Consider the following 19,288-nt stretch of genomic DNA (forward strand, 5'->3'; position numbering starts at 1 on the left):
CATTCTGCAGACAAACACACAAACACACAAACACACAAACACACAAAGTGCAGCCGTGATCACAACTGACTACGTGTTCATCTCCTCCACAGAAACAAGGACCTGGTCCACATGACCGATGGCTTCAGGTCCGTTGATGTGTGAAATAAAAACACACACGTTGGACATGTTGGACACGTTCATCATGTCCTGATGCACAAGAGAGACATTTTGAATTGTGTGGTAGCTTTTGATGTTTCACAATGAAACAAGAACAATTTTCACACAAAAGCTAAATAAAATCTATTTTCAAAGAATGAGCAAATTAATTCATGAGTTGTCGAATTTAAACCCGAAAACTGTTAAAATCGAATTCTCTTTTGTTTGTTACACACTTTTTTAATTTTAATTTGGAACTAAAACTACTCAGATACATGTGATGCAGTGAAACTCCTGTAAGTTGCTTCATTTGCATACATTATGTAAACAATATGCACGATCACACAGGACTAAGACACCACAGATAATACATCCTAACGAAGTCTGGAGGAGAAGAAGAAGAAGAAGAAGAAGAAGAAGAAGAAGAAGAAGAAGAAGAAGAAGAAGAAGAAGAAGAAGAAGAAGAAGAAGAAGAAGAAGGTGGAATCAATGAACACACACACACACACACACACGTTTTCTCAACATACCTTCTCTTTTGTCTTTTTCAGCTCTAAAATTTCCGAGGTGGGACGTCCAAAGACGTGTTGGAAGAAATATTATTCTCTCTGTGATCCGACTGAACTTAGAGTCTGAAGTTAGAGTCTGAAGCTAAAGTCTGAAGTTAGACTCTGAAGTTAGACTCTGAAGCTAGAGTCTGAAGTTAGAGTCTGAAGCTAGACTCTGAAGTTAGACTCTGAAGTTAGACTCTGATGTGAGGTTTAACCCACACAAGTCACATGTAGCTTTGTGAGTGTGAACTTTGAAACCATTGGATTTACAGCATGAGCAGGTTCACTTACCTGACAGCAGCAGAAACCTGCAGGGGTCAAAGTTCACTCATGCTTGAGGATGTGTAAGAACCATAGACTGTATATATAAAAGAACACACACAGACACGCACACACACACACACACAGAGATCAGCTGATGAGTGTCCCATCACGTCCTCAGAGTAATGAACGTCTCATTAAATCAATCGAGATTCACTTTAAGATCCGTCATGTGTGAACCAGTTAAAACCAGTTTGCATGAAGAGTGAATCTGAGGCGAAACTTTAAAGAAACAAATTAAAAATGGTTTAAAAGCTGAAGCAGATTCAGGATTTGTCTCAGTAAACAAACTGTTACAGTAAGTTCATCATGATGTTAAACTCTGAGAAGGAATCTATTCAAGTCCAATGAACTGAACTCATTGAAACATGTTGATTCAACTATTTAACCAGAAGATTTAATTCACTTGAAATGAGTGAAAACTTCACATGTAGCTGAATCAACTCTGTAACAGAGTCTGGACATGTTGTGTAGTTGGTGTTTGTGAAGCAGCAGCAGCAGGTTGTTTCTGGACATGTTGTGTAGTTGGTGTTGTGTAGCAGCAGCAGCAGGTTGTTGGTCCGACTCGTTCAAACAGGAACATGTGAGGAACATCCAGACGAGGGGAGGAGCCTGTAGATCGAGGGGCGGGGCCTGTAGAGCAGCAGGAGGCGGGACATGACGTTTAAACTCATCCACATATTTTTGACCACATTACATCCTACAAACTATTATAAAATCTGAATCACTCAGTCTTTTTTTTATTATTTTCCTTTTTGCAAAAAGTAAAAACATGAAACAAACTTCAGAGTGCACGTGTTGAATAAACTTTATTAGTCTCCAGCTCTGCGGACAGGATGAGCTGCATCATCAGAACAGAGTAACGTCCAAACAGCAAGAATAAAAAATAGTTAAAAATCACAAAAATAAAACCTTTCACCTTCACATGAATATGAGTTTGATCAAAACTAAAACCGAGAAATCCCCAGAGACAGCCGCTCTGTGGGAGAATGAACTGAACTCTGTGTTCTGAAGGCACCGAGCTGCTGTGGGATCCTCGAGGACAAACACGTCCCGTCATAGGAGCAGAAGGTTCTGAAGGTTCTGAAGGTTCTGAAGGTTAAAGCTCTGAAACACTCGGAGCAGATATTAAAGGCTTTGACTCGAGCAGAAACCAGGGGGCGCTCTTTCTGAGTCATTGAGATGAACAGGCACTGCCGGGGACTTGTGCAAATGTAGCTTTGAAATCTCAGCTGGATTCTTGTGACAAACTTTGGTCGTCGATTAGGTTTCGATTTTCACAAAGTTAAAATCTGAGAAGTGGAGACAAGATGGAAACAAACCGAGAAGCTGCTCTTCATCATCAGAGAACTGAGGAGCAGCCGCTGTGGATCAGCATCAGCATATTTACAGTAGTTCATGTACAGTGTTTTTATACTTTATATATGAATGTACACATTTCCAGCTCCGTCCAGGGATGTGACACCGTTTCATATCAGTGAGGAGTTTACAGACATCGTCAAGGAAACATTTCCACCAATAAAATATCCTGACGTCAAAATCATTCCCGAAAATAATGAAAACTTTATCAAAACATAGAAACTTTCAAAAATGTCCAGTTATTCTGAGAAACTCTCAGAATAACTGGATGAGAAAATAAAAATCATGAAACCTTTGTGAGTAGAACTTTAATTTGAGATATTAGAGTCATTTGAATATGAAGGTTTCTAATGTGAAGACGCATTAATCAGACGTCTGGTGTTTGATACACAGATGAAAGGATTCAAACGTGTCGTTGCCATGACAACAATGAACTTATACTTTTAGTGTTTGTGTGGAAAACGCTGCGATCATGTGTCTCTGGGTCACAGGTCACATGGTTGAACCCGAGTCGTCTGAATGAGAATCAAATGTTTTCATTGGTCGAACCTTCGCTGCTGAAATTAAAAGCAAATTCACTTTGATAGAATCAGATTTACTGAAGCATCAAATCCTTTCAGTCATTTTGTGACAGGAAGTGGAAAACGTTTCCTCCCCAGTCGAGGTCAGAATGGAAATAAGACACGAAGGCAGCGGAGGATTCCACGGAGAGGAAGGTGTGCAGTCAGCAGAGGTCAGAGGTCACCGCTCTGCTCGTCCGAGCTGATGTTTACAATACGAGGAAACAGAAGCGAGCGGACACGTTTCAGGACGCCATCCGTCCCCGAGGGACCAGTTAACCACGAGCTGCAGCGCTCGCTGTGCTGTTAAAACAGGACGGGCTGTGACCTTTGACCTCTGAGAGTACCCTGGACCCAGCGTCCTGGACGGGGACCGACTCTGAACTCCATCGTCACGAGGAGGAGGCTGAGCTTACTAACGACTTCCTGCTGCAGAACACTCGCTCAGTCGGGTTTACAAGGAACGTTAAGACGAGTCAGGAGGTCGAGATTAGCTGCAGGAGACGTGACCTCTTGACCTCGTGACCTGAGTCTGACTACATCTAAAAATAATCCTCACATCCTTTCACTCCAAAAATCTAACTTTTTATGAGGTGATGTTTTCATCTCAGTCTCTAAATCTCTGTTTATGTGGATGTTTACTTTAGAGAACTAATCAAAAACCAGGATTATTCCTACATGAGCTCGATAATTCAAACATCTGCAGCCGGGACCCGACATGAGAATCTGGACTTTATGAAAACAATAGATCTTGGTCCCCAGTGTAGAAGCTTCGGCTGCAGATGTTTGACCTTCAGCTCAGGAGCAGGTTTCCCTCGATGCTCCTTCGACCTTCATCTCCAGCTGCAGAGGACGATTCGTGACGCATGAAAACAAACTTCTAGCTCCGCCTAGTTTCAGGATCTGCATTTTCCACGAGGCTCTAATCCTCTTCTGGACAATCAGCGTCACGAGGTGGAGAACAAGAATAATCACTTCCCCCAGTTTACAGGAAACTCTACAGTTAGGCGTTTGGAAAGTGTATTTGGCCTTCAGAATAAAAACACATAATTATTATCAATTCATATAATGCCATAGAGTTGTGTGGATACATATCTGGAGCAGAGCACGTAGTCGTGTGGCTGTAGCAGGAAATATCTGGATACACTGTTCTCTTTCACAATAAAAGTGTTGTTTGTTGCTTTAAAATAAATGACGTATAAACTCTTACCAAAATAAAAGCAGGTTATTTGGACTCAGGAACCGATGAGATCACCTTAGTGTCGAGCTCCTCATTATAAAACACCTGAACTTTGACCTTTGACCTCTGTAGCCGTGGGCCTGCTGATTGGTTCCCTGTCAGTCTGAGCACCAGCAGGTGGACTTCCTGTCAGTCGGTCTCTCGGGGGGGCGCTCGCCGCCCTGCTGGCGCTCTAGTCCTCGGTGTGGCTGTACAGGGCGTCGGCGGTGGGGTCCTTGCGGTGGGACGGGGGCATCAGGTGGTCCGGCAGGTCGGAGGGCAGCTCGTAACCTTCCAGTTTGATCTTGATGAGGTGCTGGGCGAGGGCGAACTCCTCGTCGTCCAGCATCCCGTCGTGGTCGCAGTCGGCGAGCTTCCAGATCTTCCCGAGCACGGTGTTCGGCAGCCGCGAGTTCATCATCTCCTTCTTGGCGTTGACGCCGGTGATCTTGCCGTTGACGGGCATCAGCGTGTAGAAGATCTCGTCGTAGCGGTGTTTGTCGCGGCTCACGATCCAGTCCTCCGTGTCGGCGCCGGCGCTGATGCCCTCGCCGTAGCCGCGGCCGAAGGGGCCGTCCTGAGAGCCCTCGAAGGCGCCGCCCGACACCAAGACGGGCGGAGCCTTGATCTCCTCCTCTCGGATCATCGCCATCAAACCGGCGATTTTCGTGGCCATCATCTTATCCACCGACTCGATCAGCTTCACCTTCAGGGACGGGAACTTGCCGAAGTCGTAGTGCTGCAGCATGTCCTGCAGGGGGCGACAGACACACAACACTTAAAGGTCCCGGTCGACTGTGAATCTGAGGCTCCACCCACCACACAACTCCCGAGTCTAAAACAAAGACTTAAGTAAATAATCGTCGAATATTAAGAAAAACAATCGAACCATAGAAAGAGAATTCATGGCAAAGAAGAAGAAAACTAATGAGAAAGTGATGATTGATTGGTCCCTGCAGTTCTGTGTAACCACTGACAGGGGGCGCTGAGATCCACACACCATGTTTGTTGTCGGCCGAGAATCCACCGACGTGAACATGACTCCGAGCTGCAGGTGGAGGCAGTCTGTGTGTGTGTCTGTGTGTGTGTGTGTGTGTGTCTGTACACATCTCACCAGGGAGTCGACAAACACATCCTCTCGCCAAAAAGTGAGTAAATACAATTGATGCTAGGGAATGAGCACACACACACGCACACACACACACGCACACGCACAGACACACACACTCTCTCCAGGCCTGAGACACCAGCTGCAAACTGTGTGTTGTTGTGTTGGGTCACTCTGTCCCTGCTGCCTTCGAACATCTGTCTGACACCAGTAAACATCTGGATCCCGTCGTCTCGGGGTCAGAGGTCGTTCTCAGACCGTTACACAATGTAATCTCTACAGAATGAAGCATCTTCAGCTCCTCCTGCAGCCTCACATGGTGATGAAGTGGTTTTAATGTGTAGATAAAACTGAGTTTAACTATGTGTTGACTCTGTGTCGTCCCACTAGATATTACCCATGATCCTCTGCTTCCTGAAGAGCTGCAGCTGGAACAAATCCACCAAACTGTTCAGAACTCTTCATGTTTTAACAGTTTCCTGCTGAATCTTGGAGATAAACTCTGGTTGTTAATAACTTCAGAGTGTTTCTAACTGATCTCAGTTCAGCTTCACTCTTCAGCTGCAGCTGCTTGAGACAGGTTGTGACTCTCAGTCAGTTCTTCTCTCAGGAGATGGAACCCAGAGAAGGAGGAAACTTTCTCTGGTTCACACTCACACATCAGACTCACTCTCATCCAGCTGCTGCTTTCAGGTCCATCACGTTTCTTAATCTTGATTTAAAATCTCAGCTCAGGTCTTTATTCAATGAGAGGTTTGTAATAAACATATAAATCACAAGTCTCCTGGTGTCGTGCGGCTCTGACGTCACTTTACGTGACACTGTTAACTGTTTTGCATTTAGCATTTCACTTTTTACTTCACTTTTTGTATTTTTTATATATTTTTATTCAGAAATGTTTATCTCAAAATAAATGTTACTTCGTATAAATATTGGTAAAAAGTGAGTAAATAAGAAGTAAACAGTGAGTAAATATATACTGGTTTCCCATTCTTTATTGCTCTCCATGCATGTTGTATTTATTGCGTTTTTATGTTTCTATGTTCATTGTTTGCACCAATAACCAGAGCAAATTCTCTGTATGTGTGAACGTTCTTGGCAATAAAATACTTCTGATTCTGATTCTGGGTCATGTTTCTTGGTACCTGCATCTTGGTGACGTTGGGGAAGTCTCCGGGGCTGATGTGATGCTCCCTCTGCAGGATGGTGTAGATCTCCGGAAGCCTCATGATCAACTCCTCCTTCTTCTTCTCTCGTCCAAACAGAGACGGCATCTCCTTCTTCAGGTAGCTGATGATGTAAGCGTGCACCTGCAACGTCAACAAAGAGAAGAGGGAAATGACTGAGAGGAAGTGAATCCGTTGAAGCGCCGCTGACATCACCGACCTCTCGTGGTTTTCTAACAACTCATCAGACTTAATATCAGCTTCCTGTTTTATCTGTTTACAGAACAAACTAAATAAAGTTCCTCTCCGCAGTCGAGGTATTAAAGGAATAAGAGAGAAAAGGATTCACTTAGTTCCCACTACGTTTATCAAAGAGCAGCAGAGCAGATTTAATTGAATTATCTCAGACTGAGAGAAACCAGTTTTCTCTCGTTCTAAAGCAACTCAGCGTGAAGTCTGGGTCTAAAGAAACAGAAACACTGAGCGGGTCCGAGAGGAAACTGGGCCACAGCTGATTGATGGATTCAGACCAGCAGCAGGAGGAAGGAATGCAGGAGAGCCTGTAATCCTTCACACAGACACATTGCATTCTGGGAGGTGGAAGGAAGGAAAGGAGGGAGTTTTTATAAGAGGAGGGAGTGAGGTCACTGGATTACATCAGAGTCATTTATCACAAGTCAGGAGAAGAAGGAAGAACCAAAATAAAGAGTCGGGGGGGAGCAGGTCAGCAGGAGAAGAGCTAACAACACAAGGGTCTCCTCATCCTGTTGTTGTACTCATAAAAGTAATAATAACAATAATATTAATATCATTATTTCTGGGGATGGGATTACTTTATAATATCATTATATTTATATTATTCTGTCTGATCGCTGTGAGCTAAGTACTGCCTTGCTGAATTTGTGTTTCTTTTATTTTATTTTTTTCTTAATTTTTTTATTTTTTTAGTATTGATCATATGGATCTATTTATTTATTCATTCATTTATTTTTAGTATTACTATTATATTGTTATTATTATTATTATGATTTATGTAATCTATTCTTTTCAATTCTATTGTTTGTTTGTTAATTATGTAAAAAATTCAATAAACAGATTGTTAAAAAAAAATAATAATAATATTTATATTATTCTATTTTTATATATATATGTAACAACTGGACTCAGAGGTTTAAACTGAGATTCATTTTAAAGCATCAGACAACATCTCATAGGAAAACCTGAGTGATCACATTCCACGACTTCTTCTGTCGACACCAACAAACATTCCAATGTTTTCCCAAAATTCCAGAGTTCCTGAAGGCGTCGGCGTTAACGCCAAACACAACATGTCACTTCCTGTCTCACCTTGGCGTTAACGCCAAACACAACATGTCACTTCCTGTCTCACCTTGGCGTTAACGCCAAACACAACATGTCACTTCCTGTCTCACCTTGGCCAGACGAGCTCTCTTAATCAGGTCGTTGAGTTTACGCAGAGCAGCGTTCCTCGGGAGACTCTGGATGTCCTTAAAGAGGTCCTGGGACTCCGCCTCGAAGAGACGCCTGGGACAGGAGAGGACAAGAGGACATGGAGGGACAGGAGAGGACAGGAGGACAGGAGGACAGAAGGGTTAGGAGAGGAGGGACAGGAGGGGACAGGAGGGGAGAGGAGAGGACAGGAGAGGACAGGAGGGGACAGGAGGGACAGTAGAGGACAGGAGGACAGGAGGACAGGAGGGACAGGAGAGGACAGGAGGGAACAGGAGGAGACAGGAGGGACAGGAGGGAACAGGAGGACAGGAGGGAACAGGAGGAGACAGGAGGGACAGGAGGGAACAGGAGGACAGGAGGACAGGAGGGACAGGAGAGGACAGGAGGGAACAGGAGGGACAGGAGGGACAGGAGGGGACAGGGGGGATAGGAAGACAGGAGGGACAGGAGGGACAGGAAGACAGGAGGGACAGGAGGGACAGGAGGGACAGGAGAGGACAGGAGGGACATGAGGGACAGGAGGGGACAGGAGGGACAGGAGGGACAGGAGAGTTAGTGACTGACTGAATTACTTAGTTAGTGAGTGTGTGTGTGTGTCTGTGTGTGTGTGTCTGTGTGTGTGTGTGTGTGTGTGTGAGTGTGGTTGTGTGTGTGTCTGTGTGAGTGAGTGAGTGAGTGAGTGAGTGAGTGAGTGAGTGAGTGAGTATGTGTGTGTGTGTCTGTGAGTGTGTGTGTGTCTGTGTGTGTGTGTGTGTGTGAGTGAGTGAGTGAGTGAGTGAGTGAGTGAGTGAGTGAGTGAGTGAGTGAGTGAGTGAGTGAGTGAGTGAGTGTGTGTGTGTGTGTGTGTGTGTGTGTGTCTGTGAGTGTGTGTGTGTCTGTGTGTGTGTGTGAGTGAGTGAGTGAGTGAGTGAGTGAGTGAGTGAGTGAGTGAGTGAGTGAGTGATGAGTGATTTGCTCTCTCACCTGTTCTCTGTGTTCTGCAGTGGTTTGGCCCAGAAGGAACCAAGATAAACTCTCACCACCTCCGGAGTGTTAATCACTTTCCCCAGTGACCACATGAGGGCGCCGTACACTCGCATCAGCTGCTGCGTGTCCACCTGAGCACACAGGTGAGGAGGGGGAGGAGTCAGACTGGGACAGGTGATCAGCAGCTGTGTCCAGGGGGATGAAGAGGAGGAGGTCCTACCTGGTCGGCCTTGTTCAGGACCACTCGGATCTTGTCGTCTTGGCCCTTGAAGGCTTTGATGGCCTCGGAGAACTCGTCAGAAATGTCCAGTTTGTGGGCATCGAACAGCAGGATGATGCGGTCCACCCGCTCGCCGAACCAGCGCAGGACCTCCGCAAAGTCGTAACCTGAGGACAGACACACAGAGGGGGGGGGGGCGGGACCTGGTTTAGAGTCCAGCTCAGAGGGTCTTCAGAAGATTCATGGGTTTGAGACATTTAGAAGCTTCAGGTTCCAGATCCTGACGTCAGCGTCGGAGCTGAATCTCCAGGAATCAATTTAATTCAAGTCTTTGTAAAAATACCACAAAGTGACCTTTGACCTCTGTGTGTGCTCCAGGTAATACTCATGTTGTGGGGACCTAAATCTGGTTACAGTCACATTATGGGGACTTGTCTTCTTCATGGGGACTTAACGTAAATCATTCAATATTGAAGTGAGGAGACTTTTAAGGTTTGGGTCAAATTTAGGTTTTGGCTAGGTAAGTAGTTACTATGGTTACGGTTAGAGTGAGTGAGTCCATGTCCTCTGAAGTCATAGAGACACAGCTCTGTGTGTGTGTGTGTGTGTGTGTGAGAGTGTGAGTATGTGTGTGTGTGTGTGTGTGTGTGTGTGTGTGTGTGTAAATTGATCTGTGAACGTGGGTGTGGCTCCTCGGCCCGGATCTGGAGAACTCCTCTGACAGAAGCAACAGAGACACTCAGGTTTCTATCTGTACTTCACTGTATTCTATTACTTCTGTATTCTATTACTTTCACACGGAATCAGTTTAAATCAGGAAAAACCTAAAAGTTGTTGTTAGGTCAGGAAGTTGCACTTTCAAAGTAAAATGTTCCTGCTGTAATTATCTGACACCGACAGTTACTATTACTGTGATTATTAGATTTTATATAGAAAATGTATTTAATTATTTAGAGTGATTTAAAATACTGCTCACACGTTAAGAGTTCTATTACTGACTATGAGAATTGAATTATTAATTGTGTAACGTCAGCTGTACTTTCTCTAGATGCACCCCACACACACACACACACCCGGAGCTGACATGGTTGCACACAAACTGCACACACACAGAAACACCTTCAGTAAACAGTCTTCATCAGAGGAGTCTTCATCAACCCTTCATCTGAAGCCCATTATAGAGAGAGCGCCCTCTACAGGCTTCAGTGGTCACTGCAGTACCAGTACCACAGTGTTTCCTAAAACCAGATTAAATAAACCTACAGTTCATCAGTCTGTCTATAATGCTGCTGTGCGTGTGTGTGTGTGTGTGTGTCTCTGTGTGTGTGTGTGTGTGTGTGTGTGTGTGTTTGTCTGTGTGTGTGTGTCTGTGTGTGTGTGTGTGTGTGTGTGTGAAGAGCAGCAGTTCACCTCCTGCATCACATCACGTCTCAGTATTTAACCTAAAGACGTTTCTGTGCACAATCACAACATCACTGCAGGGACCCACACCTCTGACTGTTTGTGGACACAATAAACACACACACAGTTGTGTCTCCATGACTTCAGAGGACATTACTTTGACTTTGAGCTGGAGACTTTAACCTTAACCATATATAACAATAACAAATATTTGCAGACCAATAATCTGAATCATCGATTAATCGCTGCAGCTTTAAAACAGAATCAAGCTCCGTCACAGTTTCATCAGCGCTGACTCATCGGCTCATGAATAAATGATGTGCGACAACGTCCGATGGTGACATGAGGAGGAACTCACACCCACACTCACTCACACACACACAGACACACACAGACACACACAGTCTCGGGTTACACCTGCAGGCTCTCAGGTGTTCCTCCCAGCAGACCTGACGACGCCCTGTGTCGCTCGGAGAGAGAAACTTTTCTTTGCTTCCATCACACGACGACGTCTCACTTCACGTGATCTGCTTCCTGTGGAAAGGGAAATGCCCTCAGACCAACAGCAGCACTTCCTGTGTCCGGCCCTCACGTGATCATGCTTTTATGCCCCAGAACAAAAACCATGTTTCCACAGTTCAACAGAGAGAATGTGAGAGAAAACGAGCGTGGATCCAGGTGGCGTCACACGGCTCAGAGTCTGAGAGAACGCCACCGACATGAGGAGTGAATCCAGGAGGTCAGGGTTCATTGGTTGGTTTGTTTGTCAGTGGGATTGAACAGAAACAGATTTCCATGAAAGGGGTCGTGGGTCAAGAGAGAGCTCAATAAATGTTGGGTACCACAGGGATCTCTGGAATTTCCACACAAAGACGTTGACATGCAAGAGAGGAAGCCGGAGGATGAACGTCGACCTCAACGGAGGTGGAGTCAGGGCCTTGTTAGCCTAGCTTAGCATGCTACTGCTAGCCTGTAGCAGTCACCTCTGAAGCTCTTTGATTAGCATCCAGGTGTCAACCCACAGGGACGTTTGGAGGAGCGGGGGTGGAGCCTGACTGAGAGCTCCGGGACACGCCCACCTGTCAACTACACCCATTAAGGCGTCAATCACACTGTGGAATCCAACCCCCCAATGCTGGAGGTCTCGACCCTCACCCCCTGCTGGTCAGTACACAGAAGACAGGTTCTATGCACTTCCACGTTCTCTTTCCTGTCTCTGAGTCTTTGTCCATCTTTGTAAAGTGTCTGTGGACGTCTCCCTGGTCGGGTCACTGAGTTCATTAGACTGGATCTGAGGGGAGGAAGCAGACCAGTGACACCAGGGGACAGAGCCAGTGAGGGGAGGGAGGGAGGGAGGGAGGGAGGGAGGGAGGGAGGGAGGGAGGGAGGGAGGGAGGGAGGGAGGGAGGGAGGGCTGGCTGGAGGCCCAGTGAGGCACGCTGACGGGCGGACTGAAGAATCTGAGTGAGGCTCAAATCCAACGATGAGTCATTGAAACAGAGACATTTAAATCCCCAGAAGCAGAAGAATGAGAGAAGAGAACAAACTGAAACAAACTGCTGCTGAACTCGAGTCCCGTGATGAAGAGGAGCAGCAGAGAGGGTGTGATCGAGTCCAGTGATGAAGAGGAGCAGCTCAGAGGGTGTGATCGAGTCCCATGATGAAGAGGAGCAGCTGCACTCAGATGTGATCGAGTCCTGTGATGAAGAGGAGCAGCAGAGAGGGTGTGATCGAGTCCCGTGATGAAGAGGAGCAGCAGAGAGGGTGTGATCGAGTCCTGTGATGAAGAGGAGCAGCAGAGAGGGTGTGATCGAGTCCAGTGATGAAGAGGAGCAGCAGAGAGGGTGTGATCGAGTCCTGTGATGAAGAGGAGCAGCAGAGAGGGTGTGATCGAGTCCCGTGATGAAGAGGAGCAGTAGAGAGGGTGTGATCGAGTCCTGTGATGAAGAGGAGCAGCAGAGAGGGTGTGATCGAGTCCAGTGATGAAGAGGAGCAGCTGAGAGGGTGTGATCGAGTCCCGTGATGAAGAGGAGCAGCAGAGAGGGTGTGATCGAGTCCAGTGATGAAGAGGAGCAGCAGAGAGGGTGTGATCGAGTCCAGTGATGAAGAGGAGCAGCAGAGAGGGTGTGATCGAGTCCAGTGATGAAGAGGAGCAGCAGAGAGGGTGTGATCGAGTCCAGTGATGAAGAGGAGCAGCAGAGAGGGTGTGATCGAGTCCTGTGATGAAGAGGAGCAGCAGAGATGGTGTGATCGAGTCCAATGATGAAGAGGAGCAGCAGAGAGGGTGTGATCGAGTCCCGTGATGAAGAGGAGCAGCAGAGAGGGTGTGATCGAGTCCTGTGATGAAGAGGAGCAGCAGAGAGGGTGTGATCGAGTCCAGTGATGAAGAGGAGCAGCTGAGAGGGTGTGATCGAGTCCCGTGATGAAGAGGAGCAGCAGAGAGGGTGTGATCGAGTCCAGTGATGAAGAGGAGCAGCAGAGAGGGTGTGATCGAGTCCCGTGATGAAGAGGAGCAGCAGAGAGGGTGTGATCGAGTCCAGTGATGAAGAGGAGCAGCTCAAAGAGGGTGTGATCGAGTCCAGTGATGAAGAGGAGCAGCAGAGAGGGTGTGATCGAGTCCAGTGATGAAGAGGAGCAGCAGAGAGGGTGTGATCGAGTCCAGTGATGAAGAGGAGCAGCAGAGAGGGTGTGATCGAGTCCAGTGATGAAGAGGAGCAGCAGAGAGGGTGTGATCGAGTCCAGTGATGAAGAGGAGCAGCAGAGAGGGTGTGATCGAGTCCCGTGATGAAGAGGAGCAGCAGAGAGGGTGTGATCGAGTCCCGTGATGAAGAGGAGCAGCAGAGAGGGTGTGATCGGGTCCAGTGATGAAGAGGAGAAGCAGAGAGGGTGTGATCGAGTCCAGTGATGAAGAGGAGCAGCAGAGAGGGTGTGATCGAGTCCAGTGATGAAGAGGAGAAGCAGAGAGGGTGTGATCGAGTCCAGTGATGAAGAGGAGCAGCAGAGAGGGTGTGATCGAGTCCAGTGATGAAGAGGAGCTGCTGCACTCGAGTCCAGTGATGAAGAGGAGCAGCAGAGAGGGTGTGATCGAGTCCAGTGATGAAGAGGAGCAGCAGAGAGGGTGTGATCGAGTCCAGTGATGAAGAGGAGCAGCAGAGAGGGTGTGATCGAGTCCAGTGATGAAGAGGAGAAGCAGAGAGGGTGTGATCGAGTCCAGTGATGAAGAGGAGCAGCAGAGAGGGTGTGATCGAGTCCAGTGATGAAGAGGAGCTGCTGCACTCGAGTCCAGTGATGAAGAGGAGCAGCAGAGAGGGTGTGATCGAGTCCAGTGATGAAGAAGAGCAGCAGAGAGGGTGTGATCGAGTCCAGTGATGAAGAGGAGAAGCAGAGAGGGTGTGATCGAGTCCAGTGATGAAGAGGAGCAGCAGAGAGGGTGTGATCGAGTCCAGTGATGAAGAGGAGCAGCTGAGAGGGTGTGATCGAGTCCAGTGATGAAGAGGAGCAGCAGAGAGGGTGTGATCGAGTCCCTGTGATGAAGAGGAGCAGCAGAGAGGGTGTGATCGAGTCCCGTGATGAAGAGGATCAGCAGAGAGGGTGTGATCGAGTCCTGTGATGAAGAGGAGCAGCAGAGAGGGTGTGATCGAGTCCCGTGATGAAGAGGAGCAGCTGAGAGGGTGTGATCGAGTCCAGTGATGAAGAGGAGCAGCAGAGAGGGTGTGATCGAGTCCAGTGATGAAGAGGAGCAGCTGAGAGGGTGTGATCGAGTCCAGTGATGAAGAGGAGCAGCAGAGAGGGTGTGATCGAGTCCAGTGATGAAGAGGAGCAGCAGAGAGGGTGTGATCGAGTCCAGTGATGAAGAGGAGCAGCAGAGAGGGTGTGATCGAGTCCAGTGATGAAGAGGAGCAGCAGAGAGGGTGTGATCGAAACCTGTGATGAAGAGGAGCAGCAGAGAGGGTGTGATCGAGTCCAGTGATGAAGAGGAGCAGCTGAGAGGGTGTGATCGAGTCCCGTGATGAAGAGGAGCAGCAGAGAGGGTGTGATCGAGTCTCGTGATGAAGAGGAGCAGCAGAGAGGCGGTGATCGAGTCCCGTGATGAAGAGGAGCAGCACAGAGGGTGTGATCGAGTCCAGTGATGAAGAGGAGCAGCAGAGAGGGTGTGATCGAGTCCAGTGATGAAGAGGAGCAGCAGAGAGGGTGTGATCGAGTCCCGTGATGAAGAGGAGCAGCAGAGAGGGTGTGATCGAGTCCCGTGATGAAGAGGAGCAGCAGAGAGGGTGTGATCGAGTCCAGTGATGAAGAGGAGCAGCAGAGAGGGTGTGATCGAGTCTCGTGATGAAGAGGAGCAGCAGAGAGGGTGTGATCGAGTCCAGTGATGAAGAGGAGCAGCAGAGAGGGTGTGATCGAGTCTCGTGATGAAGAGGAGCAGCAGAGAGGGTGTGATCGAGTCCAGTGATGAAGAGGAGCAGCAGAGAGGGTGTGATCGAGTCCCGTGATGAAGAGGAGCAGCAGAGAGGGTGTGATCGAGTCCCGTGATGAAGAGGAGCAGCAGAGAGGGTGTGATCGAGTCCAGTGATGAAGAGGAGCAGCAGAGAAGGAAACATCCGGGACAACTGTTTCTTTTTTTCCCCTCAATAATAAAATAAAAAGTCTGCAAAATGTTAAAACTACATCAACGATAATTCTCAGAGTTTCCCTGCCGACGCTGGCGTTAGGCCACGCCCACTGAGCCGAGCAGGCAAACAGTGACTCCGCCCTGTCGTCAGGCTGCAGCTCTGCCCAACGTGCGACAACACGCACGGAGTGACGCACAAACTGCAACACAACATTAACCTTCTGACTACAGTGTGTTTTCAGGATTAAAGCTCAACCAAACAACACACAACAACCAATCCAGAGCTTTGTGTCCTGATCATCTGATTGGTTCTTTCTGTGAGAGTTGTGTTCCTGTCACAGAGTTGTGTTCCTGTCACAGAGTTGTGTTACTGTCACAGAGTTGTGTTCCTTTCACAGAGTTGTGTTCCTGTCACAGAGTTGTGTACCTGTCACAGAGTTGTGTACCTGTCACATGATCATGCCTGTAGTGTCATGGTGTGATCACAGGTTTAACACCTGGTGGGAACATGACCACAAACGGGTTCACAGGCCTGAAATCAGTTTAAATCCCCAATCAAACACGTGTGTGTTATAACACAGCTGCAGCACATGTGTGTGTGTGTGTGTGTGTGTGTGTGTGTCTGTGTGTGTGTGTGTGTGTGTGTTTGTCTGTGTGTGTATGAATCAGTTTCAGAGCAGTAGCTGTGATCTCACTGATGCATCAGTGTCTGTGTGGTGGAGTTCAATCTGTCAGTGATGCTGCTGTGTGTGTGTGTGTGTGTGTGTGCATGTGATCACTGTTGGCCTGTTGAACGTCGTCAGGAGGAATTTGGCCTCAGCTGAGCAGCTAAGTGTTTCCAGATGGAGGGAACGCCCCGCCGCCGCTTCCTGTGGCGCCCCGTACCTCCCTCTAATCCTGCCTCCCCCCCCACCCCCCACCCTCCCTCCACCCTGGCCTGCCCCCCCCTCCACCCGTCCAGCTGAGGTCTGTAACGGCTGCCGTCATCCAGGCTGACTCAATCCAAGAGCAACAGATGAACCTGGGCCAGTCTCTCACTTGTGTTGATGTTGTGTAGATCTGTGTGAGTGCAGCCGGAGCAGGAAGTGGGATTCCATCCAGGTGGGAACACCCATAGATATATATAAAGACTAGATGTCTCGTCTGCGTTGCTGGCCGACGGAGACGAACGTCCGCACATGGCGGACATCTTGCTAGGGGGCAGCTCGCTCACCCATAACATTGTGTTGGTAGTGGTAAATAACCATAACTTGGGGTAATAACGTCAAAGATGTAGTTATGACACTGCATAAATTATTAAATTTTTTTGAAAATAACATAATTATTCATAAGTATGCAGTGTCTTATCTTCATCTCTGACGTTTATAACAAACCAGACCGTTTCAAAATCGGTTGAAAATTGAGCAAGTTATGGTTATTTACCAACACAATGTTATGGGTGAGAGAGCTGCCCCCGTAGCAAGATGGCCGCCATGTGGTGACGTCCGGCTCTGTCGAACAAGACATCTAGTCTTTATATATATCTATGGGAACACCAGGTGTGAACCGGGAGCTGAACATGTGATCAGATCAACACTGAACGTCCTCTCTTCAGCCTCTGTCTCATACACTTTTAGGTTTAGCTCCTGTCTCTTTAAGGCCCGCCTCCTGACAAAGCCCAGTCTCTGATTGGCCAGCTGCTCTCGCTTTGCCTTTGTTAGGGGGCGTGTCTTACTAGCCACTTGCTGTGTGTCAAATGACATCATGCTTCAGTGTTTTCTCACTTTACCAGACGTTAGACTTGTTTACTGTAGAGAACTTTTACTTTCACAAGCAGCTGTCGAGTCGTCTTTCAGCTCATTTTGAAAACCAGTTATTACCTGAAGTTATGATGCTGAACTTCAGACTCATTATTAAAGACTGAGCACCTCCACAGTCACGTGTAACATCGGTTTCTCTGGATTGAGTGAAACATCTCGACACTTGTTCCTGTTCAGATGTTTTCTGTCAGTTTCTCTGGTTTCAGATCTGCATTTGTAAAAAAACACTGAGAGTTTCAGTTGATTCATCATCAGACAAAACGAGAAGTGAATCCAAAAAGAAGAAGATCTCTTGGTCTGAAGCCTGGAGACCATCTGAGAGATGGTCCACCTCTGGAGACCATCTGAGAGACGCTCTCCAGAGGTGGAGCTCAGGGTTCATCCTCTGAGGAGCAGGAAGACAATCAGGAGAAGACAACCTGCGACGTCACTGGAGTCAGAAGACATTTTAACAAGAAAAGATGAGTCTGAGTGAGAGGACACATTCTCACGTCTCTGCTGAAGATAAACCTCTCAACCAGCACATCGTCTACATTCATGTCCTCTCCTGTCCCTCCATGTCCTCTCCATGTCCTCTCCTGTCCCTCCATGTCCTCTCCTGTCCTCTCATGTCCCTCCATGTCCCTCCATGTCCTCTCCTGTCCCTCCGTGTCCTCTCCTGTCCCTCCATGTCCTCTCCTGTCCCTCTCCTGTCCCTCCATGTCCTCTCCATGTCCTCTCCATGTCCTCTCCTGTCCTCTCCATGTCCTCTCCTGTCCCTCCATGTCCTCTCCTGTCCCTCCATATCCTCTCCTGTCCCTCCTCTGCCTCCATGTCCTCTCCTGTCCCTCCATGTCATCTCCATGTCCTCTCCTGTCCCTCCATGTCCTCTCCATGTCTTCTCATGTCCTTTTCATGTCCCTCTATGTCCTCTCTTGTCCTCTCCATGTCCTCTCATGTCCCTCCATGTCCTCTCATGTCCCTCCATGTCCCTCCATGTCATCTCCATGTCCTCTTCTGTCCCTCCATGTCCTCTCCATGTCTTCTCATGTCCTTCTCATGTCCCTCCATGTCCTCTCCTGTCCTCTCCATGTCCTCTCATGTCCCTCCATGTCCTCTCATGTCCCTCCATGTCCTCTCCTGTACCTCCATGTCCTCTCCTGTCCTCTCCTGTCCCTCCATGCCCTCTCCTGTCCCTCCATGTCATCTCCATGTCCTCTCCTGTCCATCCATGTCCTCTCCATGTCTTCTCATGACATTCTCATGTCCCTCCATGTCCTCCCCTGTCCCTCCATATCCTCTCCTGTCCCTCCATGTCCTCTCCTGTCCCTCCATGTCATCTCCATGTCCTCTCCTGTCCCTCCATGTCCTCTCCATGTCTTCTAATGTCCTTCTCATGTCCCTCCATGTCCTCTCCTGTCCTCTCCATGTCCTCTCCTGTCCCTCCATGTCCTCTCCATGTCCTCTCATGTCCCTCTCCTGTCCCTCCATGTCCTCTCCATGTCCTCTCCTGTCTTCTGCTACTGGAGTCGAGCTCATAGCCTCCAGAACGTAGCTGTGTGTGTTTGTGTGTGTGTGTGTGTGTGTGTGTCTGTGTGTGTGTGTGTGTGTGTGTGTGTCTGCTTGTGTGTGTGTATGTGTGAACACAGTGTAAAAGTCATTCAGGGACGTGGTGACCTCTGACCTGTAATTAGACTCAATGTTGAGTGATGAGTGACGACTCCTCTGATACAATATGAGGAAGTGAAAGAATCTCAAGGACTGTTACACAACACAGGATGATGACTTAGTCACACACATACACACACACACACCCACAGACTCACACACACACACACACACACACACACACACACACACACACACACACACACACACACACACACACACACATCCACATACTCACACCCTCAAAGTCAACGAACCCTTTTGTGTAGGAGACGATCTGTTTCACTCGTGTGTGTGTGTGTGTGTGTGTGTGTGTGTGTGTGTGTGTGTGAGTCTGTGTGTGCGTGTGTGTGTTTCACTATAAGACCCACGGCTCGTACCTCTGCTGATTCGCTGCTTCTCTCCTGACAGGATACCAGGGGTGTCGATGATGCTGATGCTCTGAAGAACCTGGTTGGGCATCTGAGAGCAGATGAACCTGAAACACACACACACACACACACACACACACAAACAGACACACACACAGTGAGTATAAACACACTTGACTTTGCAGCAGCATCATATATTTGTGTTCTCCCAGATGTGGACGCTGACAGGTTTGGTCGACGCCCTCCAGCACAGAGTTAATTCTGTCCTCCAGACGACAGCAGATATAAATCTCTTCAGCGGGAAAAAACAAAACCAGCGCTCGGACACGTGGTGACGCACACACACTTCCCCCTGGAAACAATAACTTATTGTGGAAAGT

General features: G+C 47.9%; 1 protein-coding gene across 1 annotated transcript in view; it reads right to left on the reverse strand.

Annotated features, from left to right (window-relative positions):
* Positions 1 to 1,793: 1,793 nt before the first annotated feature.
* ehd4 (EH-domain containing 4) overlaps positions 1,794 to 19,288 on the reverse strand; it is a 24,681-nt gene continuing 7,186 nt past the window's right edge. The window contains exons 3-8 of the mRNA XM_061083474.1: positions 18,918 to 19,015; positions 9,082 to 9,248; positions 8,859 to 8,992; positions 7,856 to 7,967; positions 6,402 to 6,566; positions 1,794 to 4,899 (exon numbers count right to left, since the gene is read on the reverse strand). Coding sequence (XP_060939457.1) covers positions 4,342 to 4,899; positions 6,402 to 6,566; positions 7,856 to 7,967; positions 8,859 to 8,992; positions 9,082 to 9,248; positions 18,918 to 19,015 — 1,234 coding nt within the window. The 3' untranslated portion in view covers positions 1,794 to 4,341. The remainder of the gene's footprint in view (positions 4,900 to 6,401; positions 6,567 to 7,855; positions 7,968 to 8,858; positions 8,993 to 9,081; positions 9,249 to 18,917; positions 19,016 to 19,288) is intronic.

Source organism: Limanda limanda, chromosome 12 (assembly GCF_963576545.1).
Source record: "Limanda limanda chromosome 12, fLimLim1.1, whole genome shotgun sequence".
NCBI classification, from domain to species: domain Eukaryota; kingdom Metazoa; phylum Chordata; class Actinopteri; order Pleuronectiformes; family Pleuronectidae; genus Limanda; species Limanda limanda.